Source organism: Pundamilia nyererei, unplaced genomic scaffold (genome assembly GCF_000239375.1).
Source record: "Pundamilia nyererei isolate P.nyererei 1_Seehausen unplaced genomic scaffold, PunNye1.0 scaffold00080, whole genome shotgun sequence".
Classification (NCBI taxonomy): Eukaryota; Metazoa; Chordata; class Actinopteri; order Cichliformes; family Cichlidae; genus Pundamilia; species Pundamilia nyererei.
The window spans coordinates 2,776,647-2,797,880 of record NW_005187481.1 but is presented as its reverse complement, the minus strand read 5'-3'; the positions used below and the strand labels follow the sequence as shown (position 1 = coordinate 2,797,880).

The 21,234-nt window shown below is 40.3% G+C and overlaps 3 protein-coding genes across 3 annotated transcripts in view; 2 read left to right on the top strand and 1 right to left on the bottom strand.

Moving 5' to 3' along the window:
- The window catches only part of vamp2 (vesicle-associated membrane protein 2), a 10,028-nt gene extending 3,759 nt beyond the window's left edge, over window positions 1–6,269 (top strand). The window contains exons 2-5 of the mRNA XM_005737920.2: window positions 430–532; window positions 789–947; window positions 1,243–1,294; window positions 1,457–6,269. Coding sequence (XP_005737977.1) covers window positions 430–532; window positions 789–947; window positions 1,243–1,294; window positions 1,457–1,473 — 331 coding nt within the window. The 3' untranslated portion in view covers window positions 1,474–6,269. The remainder of the gene's footprint in view (window positions 1–429; window positions 533–788; window positions 948–1,242; window positions 1,295–1,456) is intronic.
- A 3,871-nt stretch (window positions 6,270–10,140) lies between these two features.
- Window positions 10,141–15,755, top strand: pcolcea (procollagen C-endopeptidase enhancer a). Its single transcript, XM_005737919.1, has 9 exons — window positions 10,141–10,320; window positions 12,574–12,682; window positions 12,770–13,028; window positions 14,094–14,218; window positions 14,319–14,455; window positions 14,548–14,831; window positions 14,920–14,997; window positions 15,083–15,253; window positions 15,396–15,755. Exons 1-9 carry the CDS (start codon window positions 10,232–10,234, stop codon window positions 15,524–15,526), a joined length of 1,383 nt encoding a protein of 460 aa, XP_005737976.1. The 5' UTR covers window positions 10,141–10,231; the 3' UTR covers window positions 15,527–15,755.
- Window positions 15,756–17,350: 1,595 nt separating this feature from the next.
- Window positions 17,351–19,931, bottom strand: tmem88a (transmembrane protein 88 a). Its single transcript, XM_005737918.1, has 3 exons — window positions 19,570–19,931; window positions 18,282–18,607; window positions 17,351–17,842 (listed from the first exon to the last, which is right to left on the bottom strand). Exons 2-3 carry the CDS (start codon window positions 18,588–18,590, stop codon window positions 17,555–17,557), a joined length of 597 nt encoding a protein of 198 aa, XP_005737975.1. The 5' UTR covers window positions 18,591–18,607; window positions 19,570–19,931; the 3' UTR covers window positions 17,351–17,554.
- Between the last annotated feature and the right edge of the window lie 1,303 nt (window positions 19,932–21,234).

The following is a 21,234-nucleotide window of genomic DNA, read 5'->3' as shown; positions in this document are numbered from 1 at the left end:
TATATATATATATATATATGCCTCCCTTGATTCAAAAAGCACAGGGGTCCAGTACATGTTGACTTTTTAGCGGTAAATGACACTCCCACTCTGTGAAATGACACTCTCTCACTGTGGTCACCGTTTGTACATAATGTCAAAGAACAGGCTCATCTAGCCCAAGAGGAAAAGTTCAGTAGATTGATATATACTAGCATATAGAACTGACACATTGTGAAACCTCCACATCTGTTGCATCACACTCGATGGCCTCTTTAGCTTTTTGTGAAGATTTTGGGGAGCATGACTCATTCTTTTGTAGACTAATTTTCACCGCATCACAAAAAAACACTTGTGGCTTTTTCCCCATCTGTTGTAGAGTAATGTGGGAATTTAACATGATGAACATGCTTTACATACTATTGAATATTTGCATTTGTTTATCATCAGGTCTGCCCCAGCCGCCGGAGCCCCTGCACCAGAGGGAGGGAATCAGCCTCCCAACCTCACCAGCAACCGCCGTCTGCAGCAGACACAGGCACAGGTGGATGAGGTGAGTACAGTGCAAACACACAGCCAGGCATTCATGCTTTTCATTTCATTCATTCATTCCTCACATACTAAAAAAAGAACTGAAAAAAATGAACATTTAATAAGTGGGTTTGACTCCTCTATCATTTCTCCAAGTCTTCAAACAGCTTTTGCTATAAAAATATATAAACAATATCCTATATCTAGTAACCCTTACATGCAGTCATGTTGTGTTGATGGCCGATTACACCACACTGCTCTGTGTGTTTCCCCCCCAGGTGGTGGATATCATGCGTGTAAATGTGGACAAGGTTCTGGAGCGTGATCAGAAGCTGTCAGAACTGGACGACAGGGCCGATGCCCTGCAGGCTGGAGCCTCTCAGTTTGAGACCAGCGCTGCAAAACTGAAGAATAAATACTGGTGGAAGAATGCCAAGGTGAGGTCATGCAGACATCCTTACTTGAATAGCAAATGTGTGTCTGTTTACAGACAAAATGAAAAAAAAAGAAAAGAATAAAAATCAAACTGAAACAGAAAGCCTCTGCAAACATGGAGCCAACTACAACCATCAGTTTCTGCTATAAACTTTGCTCTTGAGCCTAATTTTGTGTGTCACTAGTAGAAATTATACGTGTGCTGTATGTGATATTTATGTGATATTGATATTTTTAGTGCTTTAAAGAGTTTTTATTAAAAATCTCTGTTTTTTTCTGGAAATCTGCTGATTACAGATGATGATTATCCTGGGTGTGATATGTGTGATTGTCCTCATCGTCATTATTGGTAAGAAGCACACTGATATTTTCTATAACAGATATAACAGTTATTTCAATGGTGTTATTCCTTTGTAATACACATACATTTCTTTGTAATTGCCTTTTTAATCTCCTAACCCATGCAGCGATTTACCCTCCTTCACCTCTCCTCTCTTCTATGTCTCTACAGTGTACTTCAGCACCTAAGAAGAATTGCTCCTACCCCAGTCTGATCCTAACTTCCTTGCTACAGAAAAAAAACCAACCTCGAATTGATGACAAAATTAACTGCAAATGATTAATTTACTCTCTCTATATATAATTACATCTCCCCAATTAGCCTTGATATAACACCCCTAAACCCGTCAGGGCCCCCACGGCTCCCCCACTTCCACCACCTCGCCTCTGGACCCCTGTCAATATTTGTCCTGTGAGTGTGTGGCCCTGTCTCCTTTCTGGGTACTCTTGGCTTTTCTAACCTGCCATACTGAGAACCAAACACTTGTGACGATGCATCAACAGAAAAGGAAACAACGATTGGCGATAATTGTTACATAACTGATATATATATAGTTCTTTGTAGAGTTTTATTCTGATATATACTGTTTTGTAGGTGTGTGTGTGTGCGTGCGGTGCGTGTGCATTTTGTACTTTTTATTTTTTGTATTAATTTTACGTATGCTTCAGCGGTAACTACTGCCTATTAATCGAAGTGTGTACTTTTTGCATGTTTTTCATCATCTTTCCGTCCCCTTGCTTCTCCTCTCTTTTTGGTGTATTTTTGCACAGTGGAGTTCGCCTCCATTCAACTGGGATACAAATTTTCATCTTGTCTGGGTTACTCGCATCCAGCAAAACAAGCCAGAGAACTAAAACTTGCATTTTTTTTTTTTTTTAAAGTGACATCAAGTTACAGAAATTGGAGCTAATCCGCATAAAGAACTGCCCTTAGAAAATCTCGAGGTTACTCCTTGTTCGGCTCAGGATTTCGATAACTTGATGCCGTGAAAAACAAAAATCAAGTCTTAGCTTCTTTTATGGCTTTTTGAGCGATTTAATGCTCACTGATAATCCATCAAGCGTACAAATAATGCATGAATTGTGAAACTGCTCTAATAATCATCACCCCTCCGGACCCCTTTCCATGTAATCCTCCCATTAACCTCCATTTCTCTTTTGAAATTTCCCTCTTGAATAACTTTCATCTGTTGCGTCTTTTATGCCCCCACCCCACCTTCTGTCTCTCGGCATGCTTGGACACCTCAATTTCTTGTGATAATTTCGAAACTGCCATAGTACATTTGGACCAATGTCTGTAGATGTTTCTTTTTTTATTTAAATATTACGTAGTGTCTTATTTCGAAAACATTCCTTCATTGCAGTCTAGTGCAAACGCTCTTACTGTAGCACATGTAAGTGTAAGTATCTTGAAAAAAAAAAAAGTAACAAAAAATGCGATGAACCTATTGTCGAAAACGTCAGTCGTGCAAACCACTGGAGAAAAAAGTTAAATAGCTGTAAGGGTACATTTTCAATAGGCAGGATTAGACTTTGAAACTGTCCAGATTATTTTTTTAGAGGTATTATCTTACACACTTACACACTCACACTTATATTCTGGAGATGTATTCTGTGAAGGTACCGTTGTATAAATTGTTGAATTCGCACACAGCAACGTTTCCCCAGTGTGGACACTAAAAGGCCTTAGTCTTAGTCTTCAGTCACTTTTTTTCAGTAAGTGTCAGTTATTTCCAGTCACACAATCTCCCCCCATCCCCCTCACACTTTTAGTAGGTGTGGAGGGACTGCAGAAGAGGAGTCTGCTTCAAATGCACAAGCTACCTTGTTTTTGATGGCGCTGTCTGGCTCTTCCATAGCCTGGCCAAAGCAGGTCCTGGTGCAGTAAAAATCAAACAAACAAACAAACAAAGAAAACCTCTCCACATGAAGAGCACATTATAAAACAAGACAATTCAGCCTTGTAGATTTAGCAACAGGGACAGGGGCTAATTAGTCAGATTCACAGTTTTAGATTTACTTGAGCAGTTTGCTAACCTTCAAAGGTTAGCTAGCGACAAGACAAGTAAGTCACAATTTAAAAAAACAAACAACAAACAGTAGCATTCCTAAGACGAGCATTTTGCTAGAGCAGTGGTTTGTCTCGGTGTGTCTCCCTATAGTCAAGGCCTTTTTCTTTTTTAAATATATAGATTCTATTTTTTAATTATAGTATATTTTTGTGTGAAACAGACAGGTAAAGAGGAAGTGTGCAATCAGTACCATTTGCTGCTAACTGGCAGCGAGCTCCTCTTTACCTCTGTCTGCTGTGTTTTTTGTAATTCAGCTCTGTGCGTTACACACTGCCAAGCATCAAAGGGAGAGGCTTCTGTTATCGCAGTTCTTTCTTTCATTGGTGCCCTCACTGGTTTGGTCTTGAACTCTTACGTAACTTGATTTCGGCATCTAACTCCTGAGCGTGACCATTTCGGCTATTCTAGGAGCAGGAGAGCAGGGCAATATAGATGCACTTGATTTCTTTTTTTTTAATTTTCAGACACTGTGGGACACTAAGGCCTTTTACACATTTCATTTCTCAAAACCGCCGAAAAGGTTTCGCTCTCAGCTGCGGGATGATTTAGAATTTTCCCTTGAGGTTGTGGTGAATTAAAGTTTATATTGCGTTTAGAGAAATGATGTACCGGCCTAGCATTGATAAATGCTCAACAGGAAACCGCTCAGTTTATCCTTTACTGCCACTGATGCCACAGTCCTGAAATTTAGTTTTGAAGGAAATACAGCATTTCAGAGCAAATGTGTATAAAGCCTTAGCAGCCTTGTGTCTTTTTATCTTCCCCACCACCTGAGTAAACCAACCTGCCCCTCTTTGCTCAACTCACTTTTTGAAATTCCTTGTCTGCGCGTGTGAGTGTATGTGTGCACAAGTGCTTTAATGTGTATGTGTGTGTGTGTGCATGTGTGTGTGTTAGAATAGCTCAGTCTTGGGAATATCCCCAGTTTATCCTGACAGATTAGGCCGCTTAACTCTCAGAGTGAAGGCACGTTGTTTCCTTGATCACTGAAGTACGATGAACAGAGAGGTTACCAGAACTGTTGGCCCGTTCCAACCTTAACACACCCCCCACATACACATATATTTATCCCCAAACAAAGCAAAAGCAAACCACAGAAGATTACCAAAGACCAGAATTCCATGCTTATGCTGCCAATTGCCATCAAAAACAAGCGGATAGGAAGATGTTACCCAAGCTATCCCAGTCTGTCTCAGATAGCTTACACCCTTACTCTACCTATAGGAACTTTGAACTCGTACACACTGTTTATGTGGTGTGTCAGTTACGGCTTGTGAGTGTGCCATCCTACTAAACGTATGCAAGTTAAACCAAAACTTGAGGACCGCATGCTTCAAATCTCAAAACTACATTAGCCTTCCCCTAATTATGTGTATCCAGGTTTGAGGAGCTTCTTTAATCTGTAACTAGTTTGTAGACACATGATCCTATAACTAATTATAGCACAAGTCTTCTTTTTTGTGTGTCTCCACAGTGCTGCCAGTTTTTCAGAAGACATAAAAATTAAGATACAAACTACAGCTATTAGACAAACCCGAGAAAAACAGTGAAATCTGCATCTGTTTGGTGTTGTAATATGGGGGTGTTTTGGGGATAAGGGGTCCATATCCTCAGGTTTAAGCCACTAGTAAATTTACCATAATATGTACAAGGACAAAAACTGCATGAGAAAAAGTAAAATTGGATATTTTTGGCAATATCAAATCATCATTGGGTTACAGATGTAGTCCTTTTAGCCATCTTACAGGAGTTAACCATACAGTGGACTGAAGTGGTATAACACTACTGATTGGGGTAGGATTTGTGTGTTCTCCATAAATCCAGCTGTTGTCCCGTGAGAGCTCAACCCTATTGGTCACAATAGTGAAAACGAAGTGATTGCTCTCTTTTTCTGTTGCTTTACTGTCTGTATGAAAAGAAGTGTGCATAAATTTGAACACCGTGGCACTTTCTTCTTCTTCTTTTTAAAATGTTGTGACTCATTCATTTTCAAGCGGGATGGGAATATGATTCACTGGTGAATATTGTCTTACGTCAGCCTCAAGAACCGTTCAGTGATCTCAGCGCTGCGTTCAGGTCATTTAGGGGGAATAAGTGTTTGGAGCCCTTTTTTTTACAGGGCTCTTGAATTTGTAATTCAAATTTTGAAAGCAAACGAGCAAGAAAGAAGGAGACCAACGCAAAATCCGCAACCTTATTGAAATGTTCGCCATTAAGCCCTAAAGGGGGTGAACGCAGCAATAGGAGGGAACCTTTTGAGTCTCTGAATGTTCTTTTGATGGCTATCAATTCACAATATTCTACTTAACATATGTTAACATGTTTCTTTTGTTCCTTTTTTGAAACCAAATATTGTGTTTTTATTTTGCATCAGTTTAGTAATAACTCCAGATGTCACTGAGTTTTTGTGTGTCAGCACTGATGGGTAAAGGTAAAGAAAATGGGAAGTTAGAAGGGCAGGGGAAAGTATTTTTACCTTTCAATAGTCCAGAGTGCTTAGAATGACTCTACAGTTTACATCAGATTGCTGTTTGTATCTACCAGATATATTTTTTGTTTAAATCAGTTTATTTTTGAGGAAAGACTTTTCTTTCTTTTTTTTGTCTTTTTGGGAGTGGGTTTTCTGAGATGATGGTCCATATTGCCCCTGGTCGTCTGGCCTTACAGGAGGGACAGGACTGGAAGATCACGGGCAATGTGCTGGGCTGTATGTTTTTTCTCTGTTTGCTTTTATTTATTGATAAATTTATTGTGCTGTCATTTGGTATGGGATTAGAAACTTAACAAGGTTGACTCAACGCAAAGGAGAGGAGACTGAATGAGAAACTAAAGTACATAAAATAATTGTAGTGTAAATCTATCAATGTCTTATTATATTGATGAACATCATGAAATATATGTATATTGGAAAAACTGTGTCTATGACAGCTTGTGCTTTCATTTGTGCTTCCTGCGCTTTGTCCGTGTGCAACAATGGGGAAATGCAAATGTGACTGCAAATCTGGGACCTGTGTGAATAAGCATACAGTTATTACCAATGCAAATGATATCCTTAATTGATCCTTAGTATATGCAAGAGTGCCAAAAAAGACTATGTTAAGACCTGAAGTCAGAAAAATGTGCACCTCTGCATCCATTCAGTCTGGTTTATAGTCTCTTTTTAACTCCTTAAACTCACATTAAGACTCTCGCATCACTGAAAACTAAACAGCATGCACAACCAGTTGCATGAGCATATAAATGAGCTAAACTATAATGTAGCTCGTTCACTGTAGTTAGACTAATAAAGTAGGCACAAAACTTACGCCTCCATAGTAATTACGCACACTAAATTCTGTATCAGAAAAGTAAGTCTCTTGAAACCAGAGGGCAAAAATACAAACTGTCAGGTGTGGCTGAGACACTCGTGTACATCACAGAATGGGATTTGGGGGGGGGGTTGCTCTCTAAAAACTTCTAACAACCTGCCAATATCTAATTAGGGTTTTGGAACCAGGGAAACCTATGAAGGAGTATTAGGATCATATTTTTAAAAATACAAAAATTAAAGTTGAAATTTTGAGAACATAAATAGAAATTTTAATAGTAAAGCCACAATTTGTGAGAATGTACTACTTTTTGTTTCAGGTAACAGATAGATAATTTCTCTTTTAGCATCTGGTAACCAAGAAAGTATCGAAAATTAACAATTTTATCTTATTGTCGACAATTTTATTCCAAGATCAAGCAGTATTTTACCTTTATTCTCGAATTTTCTACTTAATTCTAATGCTGAATCAAAAAACCAAAACGTTATCATCGTCGTTTCCGGTGGCTTTTATTTTGAAGAGTAGCTAAAGCGGTCATATTTCTTGCTATCGGTTCACTAAATATGAATTTCCTAGCCCACATATGTAATAAAAGAAGAAGAAGAAAGCTCTCCAGCAAGCGCTAGCTCTAAATTAAGCACATAAAAGCAGAGCTTCATTTTGCACATTATTATCATGGCGCTGACTCTTTCCAATTGCTTCGTCAGCGCAAAACAGGCTTTCTGACAGAGTGGCTAAATGAACGACTGCACACGCTTCAAATGGAACAACTTGGACGAAGAAACAGAAAATGAGCTGCTATCACTCCGAAGATGATGAAACAGAAAGAGGGGGGATAGACCATTGTTGTTACACGACTTCACCATCTATTTGTGAGGGCGGCGATAAGAAATAACACTGCACCCAAGATGTAGCTTCACGTTTTCACCGCTGGGTGTCGCCCTGTCCTCTACAACATTACTTCACGTACACTACAGACTGAAATTACTCACACTAAACTACTTGCCAGCATGCAAAAGCATAGATGCTGGCTTGCAACACTTCGTTTATATCACCTCTGCATGCAACCAGCTACATCGAAATCTGTGAGGGTAACCACTGCTCTATTTGCACACTTAGAGTTTTCTTTTCAGATGTTTCCTCATGCAAGCGTCTTGTTTTTGTTTTGATGGTGTTTATTATTTGAACTCATTTCTACAGATGGATATAGTTGGCTATTTTCTAATCTGTCTAACTTGTGCTTTTTATTTCTGTAAACCACATGTCTGCCACTGCAGCATAAGGGAAAAAGCATGCATGTGAAAGGAATTAACTTTTTCTAGCTGAATACTGTCATTACCATGACTCGGACTTACTGGCAAATAATGATGTCTCCTGAGCAGCTACCATAAAATGTGAGGGAAGTCAAGTATTAGGTGTGACATTTGAGTTGCCGTTAGATCTGACTTTAGTGAGACATCCTGTTATTGCTGTGAGCTTTTTGACTCATTCACTGGAATATCTTATTTTCCCCATAAAACGCACAATGAAGTGCATCCAGGAAAAAGGCTATTATGCCTCAACGACTTCCCTCCTGAAAAGTGACAAACTCAGACAAAGCAGGACACAGTCATTCCAAGTCACCTCTGCATGTGCTTCCATCTAGTTATCACTGAGATCCTATGAGAGTTGGTCCTTACTGCAACGCACCACATGATTTGAGGAATGTTTTTTTTCTTCTTTTTTTAAAAAAAATGTGCGCAGTGAATTTGTGAGGAACCATATTTAAACAGAACAGATGGCTCCACAGTTGCTTTGAAATCATCAGTTTGGATCCATCACCTTTACAGATGGATTCACACAACTGCACGCATTCTGGTTTTGGTTCTTTTTCCTCACCTCTGAAGCGCAGTGTCACGTTAAATTGTGTTTCAGAGTTTAAAAAGAGAGGGAGAGAGATTAACAGCTTGCAAAAGGAAATGTGTGGATGTAATAACAGTAATGTGCTGGCTCAGGGAGGAGGCATGGACGTGACCTAACTCCAGGGTGCGTACCAAAAACAACTTTTCACTTTTCTGGGACTGTCTCGCTGTCAAACTGTTTTAAGTTTGTTTTCCATTTTTCTCAGTCAGCGCACCCCTCCTCTTTTGCCTCAGCCGTCCGTTCACTACAAGTCATCTCCTCCCCCGCTGCTGTTCCCTCTTGACTCCCCAGCAGGAATGTGGGGCCAGCTTGGAGGACTCTTTCAGGAGTTACAGCAGAAACCTACACTCTTGCCTCGGATTACGGCTTAAAGGTCACTGTTACTCCCACACATATTGGCAGCGGCTGCATGGTTGTGCAGACGTCGTACACTCCCCCCCCACCACCACCACCACCACCACCACCGCCACCACCAGCAGACTCCTGTGCGCCTTTGCATTCCTTCCCCCGCTGACTCTTATCAGCGTCTTTGGGGTTAAACACAAACACAACACAGCACGACTGGGGAATGCTCATTTCTCTAACTGCAAAACAGACAAGCACCAAATCTGTCAAAAGTTTGGAAAGCATGTGGCACAAAACCTCTTTCAAGCAATCTGGAACGCCACAATGAGATCTGAACTATAAAATCTTACTAAACATAAAAAAAGAAGGAAGAGAAAAGAAAAAAAACTTCTTTGTGGGAATATCTTTGTGATTTTACAGACTGTCTGGACCTTTTCCCTCACAGTTTGATCAAGATGTCCACCTTTGTAGTCCATAAAAATTTATCATTTTACATCAGCGTACCCTCCACAGGCCTCAATAACGCAGGCGAAAGAGTTGGCTCATTACTGAATCTCAACAGAGAAAGGATACTCCCTCCTCTCAAGTGTTATTCTTGCCTTGGTGGCAAATAAACAGTCCTTGAGTCAATGGAGGCAAAGGAGCTCCTGGGGCTTAGGGAAATAAGAGCATCAGGTTTATTATCATTCCTATTAGAGCTTATTTTGACTCCCACATGTATTTTTCATTCAACTAAGGCTATTTTTTTTTAAAGAAAAACATTCTGTTTTGCAAATTAAAGGTCTCACATCATGCTGTGGAATGTAAAGATTTACGGGCCTTCCTGTGCACGTACAGCCCATACAGCCTCAGGCTTTGCCTCTACCTGTGCCCTCTCTGTAATCAGGAGTCAGACGCAAGCTGGAGTTCATTTTTCCTGAACTTTTAGGCATTTAAAGGTCCAGAAACATCCAGAAACAAAACTTTCCAGACTTCTGATACTGGAGCCCTTTGCTCCTCCTTCCTAGATGCTCACTGAGACTGAGACCAGACTTACTCTGGAAGAAACATCTGGCTCAAATTAAAGCCTTCTCCTCCGTCCCTCGCCACTCACGTCATCCCCCCCCCCCATGGTTATTTTTTGCAACTTTAGCCCTTTCATCCTTATTGTCCATCTCTTCGTCCATTCTTGCCCCCCTACTCATTCATTCTCTCCGCCCATTCCGAGCCTCCTCCTCCTCTTTCTCCTCCACTTCCTCCTCTTCTGTCTTTCACCTCTTGCCTCCTGTTACCATCTTCCTTTTCTGCAAATAGTCTGGTTTGCTTTTTGTACGCAGCATCATGAAGCCAATGAGCCATATCTGGGGTCTCTCCTTGGTCTTGTCTCTGAGTTTGGGATGGACAAAGGCCCAACAGACAAATTTCACCAGGTGAGGTTGCATTTTAAACCATTTGTGATCGAGAACCTGCAGAAGAAAGGTTCTTCTTGAAATTCACTCTGATCCTCATATGCAGATATGTGAGGTGAAGATACTTTTGTTTGTTTTAACAAATATCAACCAGGATAAAAAGGTTCTTTGAAATGATCTTTACTATGACATTTTAATTCAGTCCTGCTTCTGTACATTCTTTCCAGCTGACTGTTTAATTGGGCACAGAGCTGTCCTGTTGGTTTTGGGCTCATGATGTGTGGCGCACTGAGTTTGCAAAGGCTGAGGTGCCACAGATGTTAATGCTTTCAGCTCTGCCTGTGGGGTTGAATCAGAGAAACTTGGCTCTGATTCTGTGCATTTAGGCTGTAATCAGCAGCTGCCTGACTTTGCTGGGGTTCTGCTGTCTGAGTCCTAGTCTGGGAAAACAACAACGTTATATTTCAATCTAATTTTAGTTTTCTAATTTTGGTTGTCCACGTTGCTGTTTTTGCCTCCTTACAATTTGTTTACTTCCTCTAAAATGAGGCATGATTGAAAGATGTTTTATATTTCTTAAAAACTTGAACTCTCCAAAACTCTCTACACCACTAACTGTAAAATATCCCTTAACAGAAATGACTTCATAATAACTGACATTTTTTCAGTGGCTCCTAGTTTTACAAATGTATCCTTGCCAAAATAGGACATTTTTCTTCCTGGAAAGTACATTTTGACAAAGTGTCCAAAACCTGAGCGTCAGCTGTAAAATCCCCAGTACTTTTGACTGGCCTACAATTATTCAACTCTTTACTTCAAGCTACTGACTAGTCACTACATAGTTATGGACTACCAAAGCACTCAAGTTTAAAAAAATACAAATTAAAAATTAATATATGCAACCACTGTGATGGTATTGTCTCTAACCCCTATTACATTTAGCTAGTTAGCCTCTGTTAGCTGCACACAATATCAAAGTCAGTCTGAGTCAAACAGTTATTTGATGTAAATACGCACATTGCACAAATGCAAGAACATCTCTATTTAACAAGCATTACAAATCTTACCTCGTGGGTAAACTAGTTACAACAACTTAGATAGTTTCCAACACCAAAGATAACAGATAATGTTAACTAGCAAGAAGAAGGAAATACCCACCTCTTTCTTGTTCATGTAAAGTGTTGTTTTGTCCAAGGAACACATTGGGGATCAAAAGACACAAACATGAACATGATAACCAGTTTACATTAGTTATGCTAGCCCAAACTCAAACCATGGCTGGTTAGTTCAAACTCTGTTAAGTTTGAAAATCTTTTACTGTATAAATGGACTAAGAAAAAGGCAGTTGTGTGACTGGCTGGATGAGGCTTGTATAAGAAAGCCCTTTGAGTGCTCAAATTGAATAGAAAAGCAAACTATAGGTACAAGTCTATTTAAAACACACAAATAATGACAGGTAATTTGGGAGCAATTTATCTTACTAAAATGCTATTCAACATGTGGCTATAAGATCTGCGAATGAAACCACCAACCTTTAGATTAGTGGACCTTGGCGTCTCCTATTGGTAATGGAAGTCCAGCTGTGAAGCTTCAACATTAGCAAAAGGCTAATGACTTCAATCAATCAAAAGTTCAGATTCCTATGGGGACGATAATTGACAAAAGAAAATCTCTATGTAAACCCACACGTATAACCATTTAATCAGAAGTCTTTTTGCAATCACAAGATTTTCCTCTTGCTGGACTTTAAAAAAGAATGCAAAGTACTTCTGCGCTGGCTTCTGTCTTAAGAGCAGAAAGCCACAGCCATGTTTTATATACAGTCTCTGGCTCTATTTCCTGAGGTACAGCCAAGCTAAGACTATAAATCGATTTATAGGCTTTATAAATGACTGATATAGAGTAAACAAGGGTCTGTCAAAAGAAGTCATCTTAACTTAATTATGATCCTGTTACAGAGCTCAAGTGCTGACTCCAACTTGATTGAAGTGTGATTATTGTTGTTTTTTTCATTCTTTCCCTGTTTTAGTGTCAATTAAGCAGCAGACTTTAATTAAGAAAAACATTGCATGAATACATGTAGCAACATCTGCACCCTGCGATTAAATCTTCATATAATGAAAATTTCCATCTTCTTACACTAATTTCTTCCAGTAAATTCCCACAACAACAACCACAACAGCCAAGTGTTCATTTAGACAGACAACTAGAGGATGTTAGTCCTTTTAGGACTCTGCTTGAGATTCCCATTTCTCACTGACTCCTTTACCACAGGCCTGTGTTCTACTGCGGAGGAGACATGGTTGCTGAATCAGGCTTTGTTGGAAGTGAAGGGTTCCCAAGCTTCTACAAACCAAACAGCAAATGTGCCTGGCGCATCACTGTGAGTCACTCTCCCTTCCCCAAGCCTGAGTTCTCCAGCTTTTCCAAGCTTTCTGTGTCTGACTCATGTGATCTCGATGCTTTCCAGGTCCCAGAGGGAAACGTGATAACGCTCTCCTTTCGCATTTTTGACCTCGAGGCTGACTCACAATGCCGCTACGACTATCTGGATGTTTACAATGGACATTCCAACTTGGTGCAAAAACTGGGTCGCTTTTGTGGAACTTTCCGACCTGGAGCGCTCATTTCAACCACAAACATGATGATGCTGGAGATGGTGACTGATGACGAGACGCAGAGTCGAGGATTTCTGGCCTATTTCAGTGCAGTCAAACCCTACGTATCTGGTATGTGGTCACATGATGAAGCTGTTTTGTTTTTGTGTTTTTCATTATAATGCCATGTATGCATTCCCAAATAATCCCAGTGCCTGAATGTAGCATATATTTTTGGACTTCGTATCCATGACCACAATTTCTAATGAGGTAATTTTGCCTTAAATTAAAGTTAAGCTTAATTAAATAGTTAATCTCCTCTTCTTCTTGGCCTCTTGCCTCCTCAGCTTTAAGTGGTGGCAAACCTAAAACCAAAGTAATAATAATAACAATAATAATAAAACATTTGAAAGCACTGCAGAGGTTCTCAATACACATTAGTTTAACAACATTTATGACTCCTAAATTTTTTATAAATCCCAGATTAAGCCTGTTTTGGATTTAAACTATTAAAAATGACTATATTCTTTAAAACGATTGGCAAGTGCAGCTTTCATAGTTTAGGAATGAAGTGTTTACAGTGTTAAAGAAAACAGGAAGTTTCCCACCTCATCCAGCTTTCACAGTACTGTTGTAAGGGAGCAGAATAATAAGTAGTGAATTTCTTTGCATTAAAACCTTCAATAGCAAATTATTACTGGTAATTAAAGTAACCTCTGGCAAATGATCTGAAACATATCATTAAAAGTAACAGGAGGCAGAACCATCGACAGTCTGGATTCAGCAGATAGATGTTGAGTATCAAGCCTGAGATTAGTCTTCAGACTTTTCTTTTTTGTTTGGAAGGGCTTATAATTAAGCTTCAATAATATGCTTCAAATGTGACCCTGAGTCATGCTGCTCCAGCGACCTCCAGCAGTACCCTGGGGGCTCATCAGAAATTGTGTAATAATAGTGGAAGGGGGGCCGGCATAGAGGCCAAAGTATGATGCTACACCCCTGAGCTTGCACAATGTGTTTTAAAAAGTGTTCCAGCCAACAGGCTAGATTATTAATATCAGCTCAAAATGTTGAAATTTATATCTTTGTTATAAATGTGAAATGTCTTATTTGATATTAATGGTGCAGACAGCTTTAAGAAAAATTTACAAGTCTCTTCATTTAGCACCCTAATGGAGTGTTTACGGCTTGTTTCAGACGAACAGTTCTGTGGGGGGAGGATGACAAAAGCCCAGGGAGAGATCAAGACACCCAACTGGCCCGACAAAAAATACGAACCAGGAACAAGCTGCTCCTGGCTGATCACTGTGGAGCCCAATATGGTCAGTGGCAAGCTGACTCGCAGTGTGCAGCCACTGTATAGTCCAAAGTTCCTTACTTTGATTAATTGAATCTTTATACTTGTGTCTCTTTGGATACCAGGTGATCCACGTGAATTTTGATAAGTTTGCCGTGGAGGATGACGCTTATTGTCGCTTTGACTATGTGGCATTCTTTAATGGCGGAGAGAGGGATGACTCACGTCTGATTGGAAAATACTGTGGCGATCAGGTCCCAGAGTGAGTGACAGAAATTTCTGAAGCCTTTAAAGTCGTTTTAAAATAGCCATTTCTAATTTTACACCTCATCCTTTTTCCTGTCTCGTTCCTAGACCTATTGTTACCAGCGGAAATGTGCTACTGGTCCAGTTTGTGTCAGACCTCAGTGTGACGTCTGATGGGTTCCTCGCCCACTTTACCAGCATGCCACGTGGTTCTCAGATACCAACAGTCAACTCAGGACAGACTACAAGATACAGTCCTCCAGTACCTTCTGTCAAACCTGCACATCCTTCTACCCCGATAGAAACAACCACCAAATATGTGCCAGCTCCTGTCCCCAAACCAGTCAAGCCCACTAGAGACCGTAATGCAAAGCCAAATGGAAAGAGGCCTGGTAGGTAAATGTACAAAATAAAAATAAAAAAGTTAACAACTAGTATCACTAAAAATATATTATTTCTTTTTCACTATTTTCTTATTAGTGCCTCAAAATCCACTCTGTGCCAAAGCCTGTAAAAGAAATGGAACAATCAAGACTAGTTTCTGTGCCAGTGAATTTGGTAAGTTTCCTGCTGTTGACATATATACACACACATGCATTATCAATCAGATGTTGCGTTCTGACTGACCCCACCTTTTTTCCAGTATTAACCGGGAAGGTGACCTCTGTGGCCCCGAGGCCCCGAGGTGCTATTCAGATTACTGTGTCCCTCATCAAGGCCTACAAAGCAGGCCGGCTAACCATAACACAAGTTGGAGAGACCATGTCAGTTAAGCTGATGTCGCAGTGCAAGAAGTGCCCGCTGTTCCGCAAAGGTGGGTTGTTGCTTATTTTTAAATTCGTATTATCCAGGTGCTGGAGGTCAGCAGTATCGTCTTTAACTTAACAAACATAACCTCATTTAATCTTAATGTTTGTGGGGTTTTTTGGGTTTGTTTGTTTTTTTCATTCTCACAGGTGTCAACTACATCATCATGGGTCAGGTGAATGAACAGGGACAAGGTACCCTGGAACCCGGTGCATTCACAGCTCTCTACAAAGCCCCACACCACAAATTGTTAATGAATATCAGCCAACAACCCTGTTAACCTCAAATACCCGTCCAGACCAGAAAATGGAAACACAAATCTAGACATTTTAATGTGAAATGCAGCTCTTTCAAAGCACTATATATATGTTATACAGGAATACATAACTTCAGTGTTGTACCGCAAAATAATTAAAAGGAAGGCAATTGTAATGTCTTATTCAAAACTCTGCCAAACCTTGTGTTTGTAATTTATAACCGAATAAAGGTTTTATATCTCTTTCATTTTATCTGACTGGCTACTTTGTGTGTGTGTGTATATCAACTGTGACACTTAATATTAGAATGATGTCTCTGACTCCACCTTGTGGATTTAAAAAGTAAGAGCAACCTGCACATTATGAATCGGATAATCATGGCTCTAGATGAAGAAAATGTATTGTCATTCATAAACACAGAGACCAGTTTACCTTCAGGAGATCCAGACCTCTCTGCATAAAACAATGTTTTACAGGGAAGAAACTTTTTATTTTTTTATTGGAAGATTCTGAAGCCAGGAATGACAAAGTCAATTTTCGAAAGATATATCAAGCAATTCCTCAATTTTACTAACAAAGGAAATGGAATTGCTCACTTTTTCTCTGCCGTTTTTGTAGCTTGCAAAACCATCTAAACCACTGAATACTTGGTGCAATAGACCTCAATACTTGAAATGTGCAGTTCACTTGTATTTTTATTTTTATTCCTATTTATTCTATTTATCCCCTTCGTATATTTTATTTATATTTGTCTCTGTATTTATATATGTGTGTATGTGTGTGTGTATATATATATAATATTCTGTAACTGTAACTTCTGTCGGTGCTGTGCTTTTTGGAAATCGAATTTCCCAGAGGAACCCACCCGAGGGATTAATAAAGTTCTATCTTATCTTATCTTATCTTATCTTATTTTATCTTATCTTACTTCTAGGGCCAGGGTCTGGCAGACTGACCTTATATTTGAGATCTGTGGTTCCTATTAAAAATCTCAAGAGGTGATAAAGTCTAAAGTCTTTGGTCAAAGAGTCTAAATCAAGATGTCAAGTTTTTCAAAAAGGTTTCTACAAATTCCTGTTCTGACCTCATTTAACTAGAGTGCAACCAAAAAATGTTCTGTACTTTTAGTACGGAATTATAATTGGAAACCTTGCTTTTTTAATTGTTACTGAAGTTTATTAGTATAAATGTGTTTCACACGGCTATACCAGAGCATCACAAGTTGTAGAAATAACAGAAAGAAAAATAACAGAGTACTCCTACCATCAGTCACACAGCAGGGATGTGGCTTTTTATGTCTAAGTGAGAAGTCCAGTGTAACAGACTCACCTGTGAAAAAGCTGACATCACCATATGCCCTCTTTGCTTTCCAGCAGCTTGTTATGTGGGTTGTTGATGGCAGTTTGTCCATTAGATCTACTACCCAGTCTTCTCCTCATTCTTCAATTTTATCTTCAGTTTCATCCCTAGCATCCTCTTCTGCCACACCAACAGTCTGCATGTCCTCCTTCACCATGTTCAGCATTTGGCCCACATTTGTAATTTTCTTTGGGCTACCTTTGGCTTTGACTAATGAGGCTGAGATGCAGTCTAGCTGCCTCAACTAAGCCACGGGTCTACCTTATGACCCCAGACACGTGCCGTATCCTAAGTCAGTCTCAGGTCATACCCTTTGAGCCACATCTGGCCCAGGCTATATTTTATGTAGCTCGTGTCATGAGTTTTTCCTGCATCTGGCCAAAAGTATATGTCACTGAGTTAACTGAGCTATCAGGGCAGTTTTTTTTTCTGTGTAAAAAAAAAAAAAAAGCTGAGTGACACTTTATTTTTTTAAAAAAAAACTTTACTGTAAAAAAGAAAATAAAAGAAATTAAATACATTGAAACTGTATTCAAAACGCAATTGTGACTCTTAAACAATGAATATGAATGATTAAATGTGATGGATTTTTACAATGGCTACAGAAAAAGGACATATAAAAGTAGATTTCGTTATAAAGCAGGAAACTTGATAATATAATCATATATAATCCTCCTCTCCACTCCTCTCATCTACACCCAGATGCTACCCTTCCCCTGTCTCTCCATTGCATCCTGTTGACTAAAGCAGCTCCCCGGACCTTGCTTCTGGTTGCGTTGGGTGGGCAGGTTCTTGTACACAGCCCGGCTGTAGGGGATGAAGCACAGGCCCAGCTGGAGGTGTCGGGCCAGACGGCAGTAAGCCGCCAGCGCCAAGACCAGCAGAGGGGTGAGCAGCAGAAAGCCCACCACCAGCAGGGCTATGCAGGCTGTGTCGTCCAGCAGGTCTGAACAGTATAGTGATGTTCCATGGGGCTGCACCTGAAGGAGAAGGGATGAAGGGTCACAGAGGCCATTCACACCAAACCATCATCAGCACTAACTCTAAGAAGTGTTTGTGTATTTAAGGTGCTCACACTAGTGATGTACAACACGGTCAGCATGCAGTGTGCTGTTTGTGAGGGCCTAAGTCTCACAGTGACCTAGAGCAGCTTAGTAAATGAGCTCTGGGAGGCTCCAGAAACAGCTGAGAAAACAGCGTCAAATCTCCGGAAATAAAGGAATTCCTTTCTTTTCTTTGGCCTTCCAACATTAAGAGTTTGATTAAAAATCGACATCAGGAGGTGCAACTCCAGTGGTTGGTTTGATAAACTGTGATTACCAGCAGAATCTAGTTTTAACCCCTTTCTTTCAATCTTTTAAAACAGCATTTTCTTTCATTAAATCCAAGATAATTATATAAATATATATATGTATTTACTGTGGAGTGGCAGAGAAAGCCGAATATGATCATGGTCAGCGCAGGGGTGAGAATGATGCCGAACAAGATGCTGGCCAGACTGAAATTGATCAGAGCGATGATCATATTCTGTGCAGTGACCAGCACGGAGCACGCCCAGCAGTCCAGAGAGCCCCTCAACTCCACAGGGGGGTCAGCGGCTTCGCTCCCTCTGTGAGAGTAAGGAGGCGGCACCACGACCCCTGACCCCAATCTGGAGGAGAACCGTGCTTCGGAGCGGGCTTGCTCAGACATCGTCTTCTCCAGCGTCCCGGTCCGTGAGAGGCTCATCTTCTTTGTGGTCTTTTCTGCATAAAAAAACCACACACGAGTCATTCATGCAGCTAGACAATCCACAAAACAACCTGGATCAGCATGACTTTGTTTTAATCCCGGCGTTATCGATCTCATCTTGGGTCTCTACTTGTCTTTGATTGTCTGTTAAAAACCTTCCCTCTCCCTGCATGCTCTGATTCTGATTCAGTCTGACCGCTACAAAGATGGAAAGTTACAGAATATTAAACCATATTATGCAATAGGTCCCTGAAATATTATGGCGAAAGATATGGAAAGTCACCATGAGATAACTGCACAGTTGTAAGTGCAAGGAAATTAACTTCCCTGACTCCACCTCCGACCCCCTCCCAAAACAATGAGCCAGGAGCATCTGGAAAAGTTTGAAAAAATTCCACTACTCACCGAAGTGTCAGAACAATGTCACAATTTTATTCATGAAATGCTGGGTGTGAGCTTTTAATTCCTACATTTCAATTCATTCAAGTGTTTCCACGCGATAAAGAGGAGCACTAACACTACTTCCCTCTGATCTGTGCTGCACTGACAGCTGCTGGTATTCACCAGTGTGAAATCTTTCACTTTGGCATTTCAACCTCACCCTCCAATCGACTGTCCAGTTAGGTGTTAAGATCATTAAAAAATATCTCTTCTAAAACTAGATTATTGTGCATTATATGGAAGTCAAAGAGTACAACTTGAATAACAACTATCACATAGATTAAAAGGCTTTTTGAGTATTAAAAAAAAACATATCAACGGCTTACACAGCATTTTAACAGTTCCTTCGATCTGGGATGGCCTTTTGGAGACACTGGAGAAAATAGGCTGTTTGCTTCCAGATCAAAATGAACCCTACTGAATGGCACTGATTTAGTGTGTACACATTCAAATAAAATGAGCTGTTTTGTTTATTTTTGAAAAAAAGAAAAAAGAAAGGAAAGCAAAAGTAAAGGATGGATCCTGTCATACTTACTTGCGTTATAAACCTGATGACCTTCCCCGGTGCAGCTCAGTAGTGGCCGCAGCAGATGAAGAGAATTTCAAGAATTTCCTCCTGATGTGCGTCTTCTCCGACTAAAAATCCAGATTTCGAACGTATATCCAAGTAAAGGTGGAGTTTCTACCTCTCGGCTAAGTCTTCTTCTGTGCTCTGGGCTAATTATACAAGCTAATAATAATAATAAGAAGAAGAAGAATCAGGAATCTGTCAGCAGTTTGGACTTCAGAGATGTCACAGAGGCGGGGAGAAAAAAGCTCTACAGGCTGGTGGCAAATTGGGCTTTCCTACTGGCTTCCTTCCCTGACATGCTTTTCCTTCCCTTTTTAAGATTTTCACTCTGAGTTTTGAGATCCGAGCCAGTGAGCCTGTATCCTGTGTTGCCTCGAATGCACAGAAAGAAGGCTGGGCTGTGTTAAAGGCTGATGTTAGGTTTGTTGGGCAGAGGTGCAGTGGAGGGGTTTATATATGATAACCCCTGAGAGGAAGGGGGAGGGAGGAAGAGTGTTTATTTGGATGGATTAGAGGAGTTATATGCAGTCCAGTCTGCAACACTTTACACCTTCACTGAGCTTTTTCTTCACTGTCAAGTCCCGATAAGGTCCTGTTCAAAATCCAAAACAGCTCATTTTGTATCGCTTTTCAAGCCAAAAGAGAAAAAATAAATACATTTGAACCCATTCTGGGAGAAGTCAAACTGAGAGTCTGACAGAAGACTTGCTATATTTACATTTTCACTGAGAGCTCAATTCAACCACTTGGCAATATAGCCTGAAGTAAGATGTTTAAGGCACAGACAGACTTACATAAGGTTTCTTCCCAGTGCGGGAGTGACAGGGGTTTGGCCTTTGACCCTGTGATGAAAAACAGATCTGCTCTTTCAGAAAACATAAGGAAACGAGGAAGCGGGGGAACACTTGCTAATTTAGAGGTGGGGAAAGAGGCTATCATGGGGCTGATAAGAAGCCAGAGGGGCTCAGATCAAAGGGTGAAATTAGTATTTTGATATGAAGTCTAATTTTATTATCTTTTTTTTAAAAAGCTCACTGTAGACATCTTTGTTTATTTCTTTTTTAACAAGGGGCAGATCTATAAATTCCCCAAAGAGAATGAGAGTATTTTAATGGCTGGTACAAAGACGACTGATCAAAGAACTCTTGGCATTAATCTGTGGGTTTAAAATAGAAAGAGGGGATGAGGAAGAGAGAAGGTGACGGGGGTCAACCAGTGTTTTTGCCATTAGCAGTGCCACAGTGTGTGTTGTTTGTATGTGCATGTGAGTGTATGAGAGGGCTGGTAGAGGAAGACCAGTCTTCCTGTCCTTGGATCCGGGATATCCGCTGCTGTGTCCACGCTCGACACTGTGATGTGCACAGGTCTGGCAATCTCATACCCGTGAGACTGAAAGAATGACACTCTCATTGCGTGTGGCGCCTGTTTTCAAACAGTTTCATGCAAGTCTACATCTGTTATATTATTTTGGTTCATTATCATTGTATAAGCAATATGTAGCGTTACTTCTTTTGGTCACTTTAGGCGCTGACTTCATTGTTTTACTGTATGACTTAGTTGACTTATTGCTACATTTGAATTACTTTCCTGCTGAACTCGAGAGCAGCTGCAGCTTGTAGCTTTGACAAG

Bases quoted from the DNA above. Each gene is read 5' to 3' on its own strand.
- pcolcea (XM_005737919.1), top strand. From the start codon at position 10,232: ATGAAGCCAATGAGCCATATCTGGGGTCTCTCCTTGGTCTTGTCTCTG. The intron at 10,321-12,573 runs GTGAGGTTGCAT...CCTTTACCACAG, and splicing joins CAACAGACAAATTTCACCAG to GCCTGTGTTCTACTGCGGAG. The intron at 14,998-15,082 runs GTAAGTTTCCTG...CCTTTTTTCCAG, and splicing joins TTTCTGTGCCAGTGAATTTG to TATTAACCGGGAAGGTGACC.
- tmem88a (XM_005737918.1), bottom strand. From the start codon at position 18,590: ATGAGCCTCTCACGGACCGGGACGCTGGAGAAGACGATGTCTGAGCAA. The intron at 17,843-18,281 runs GTAAATACATAT...CTTCTCCTTCAG, and splicing joins GCTTTCTCTGCCACTCCACA to GTGCAGCCCCATGGAACATC.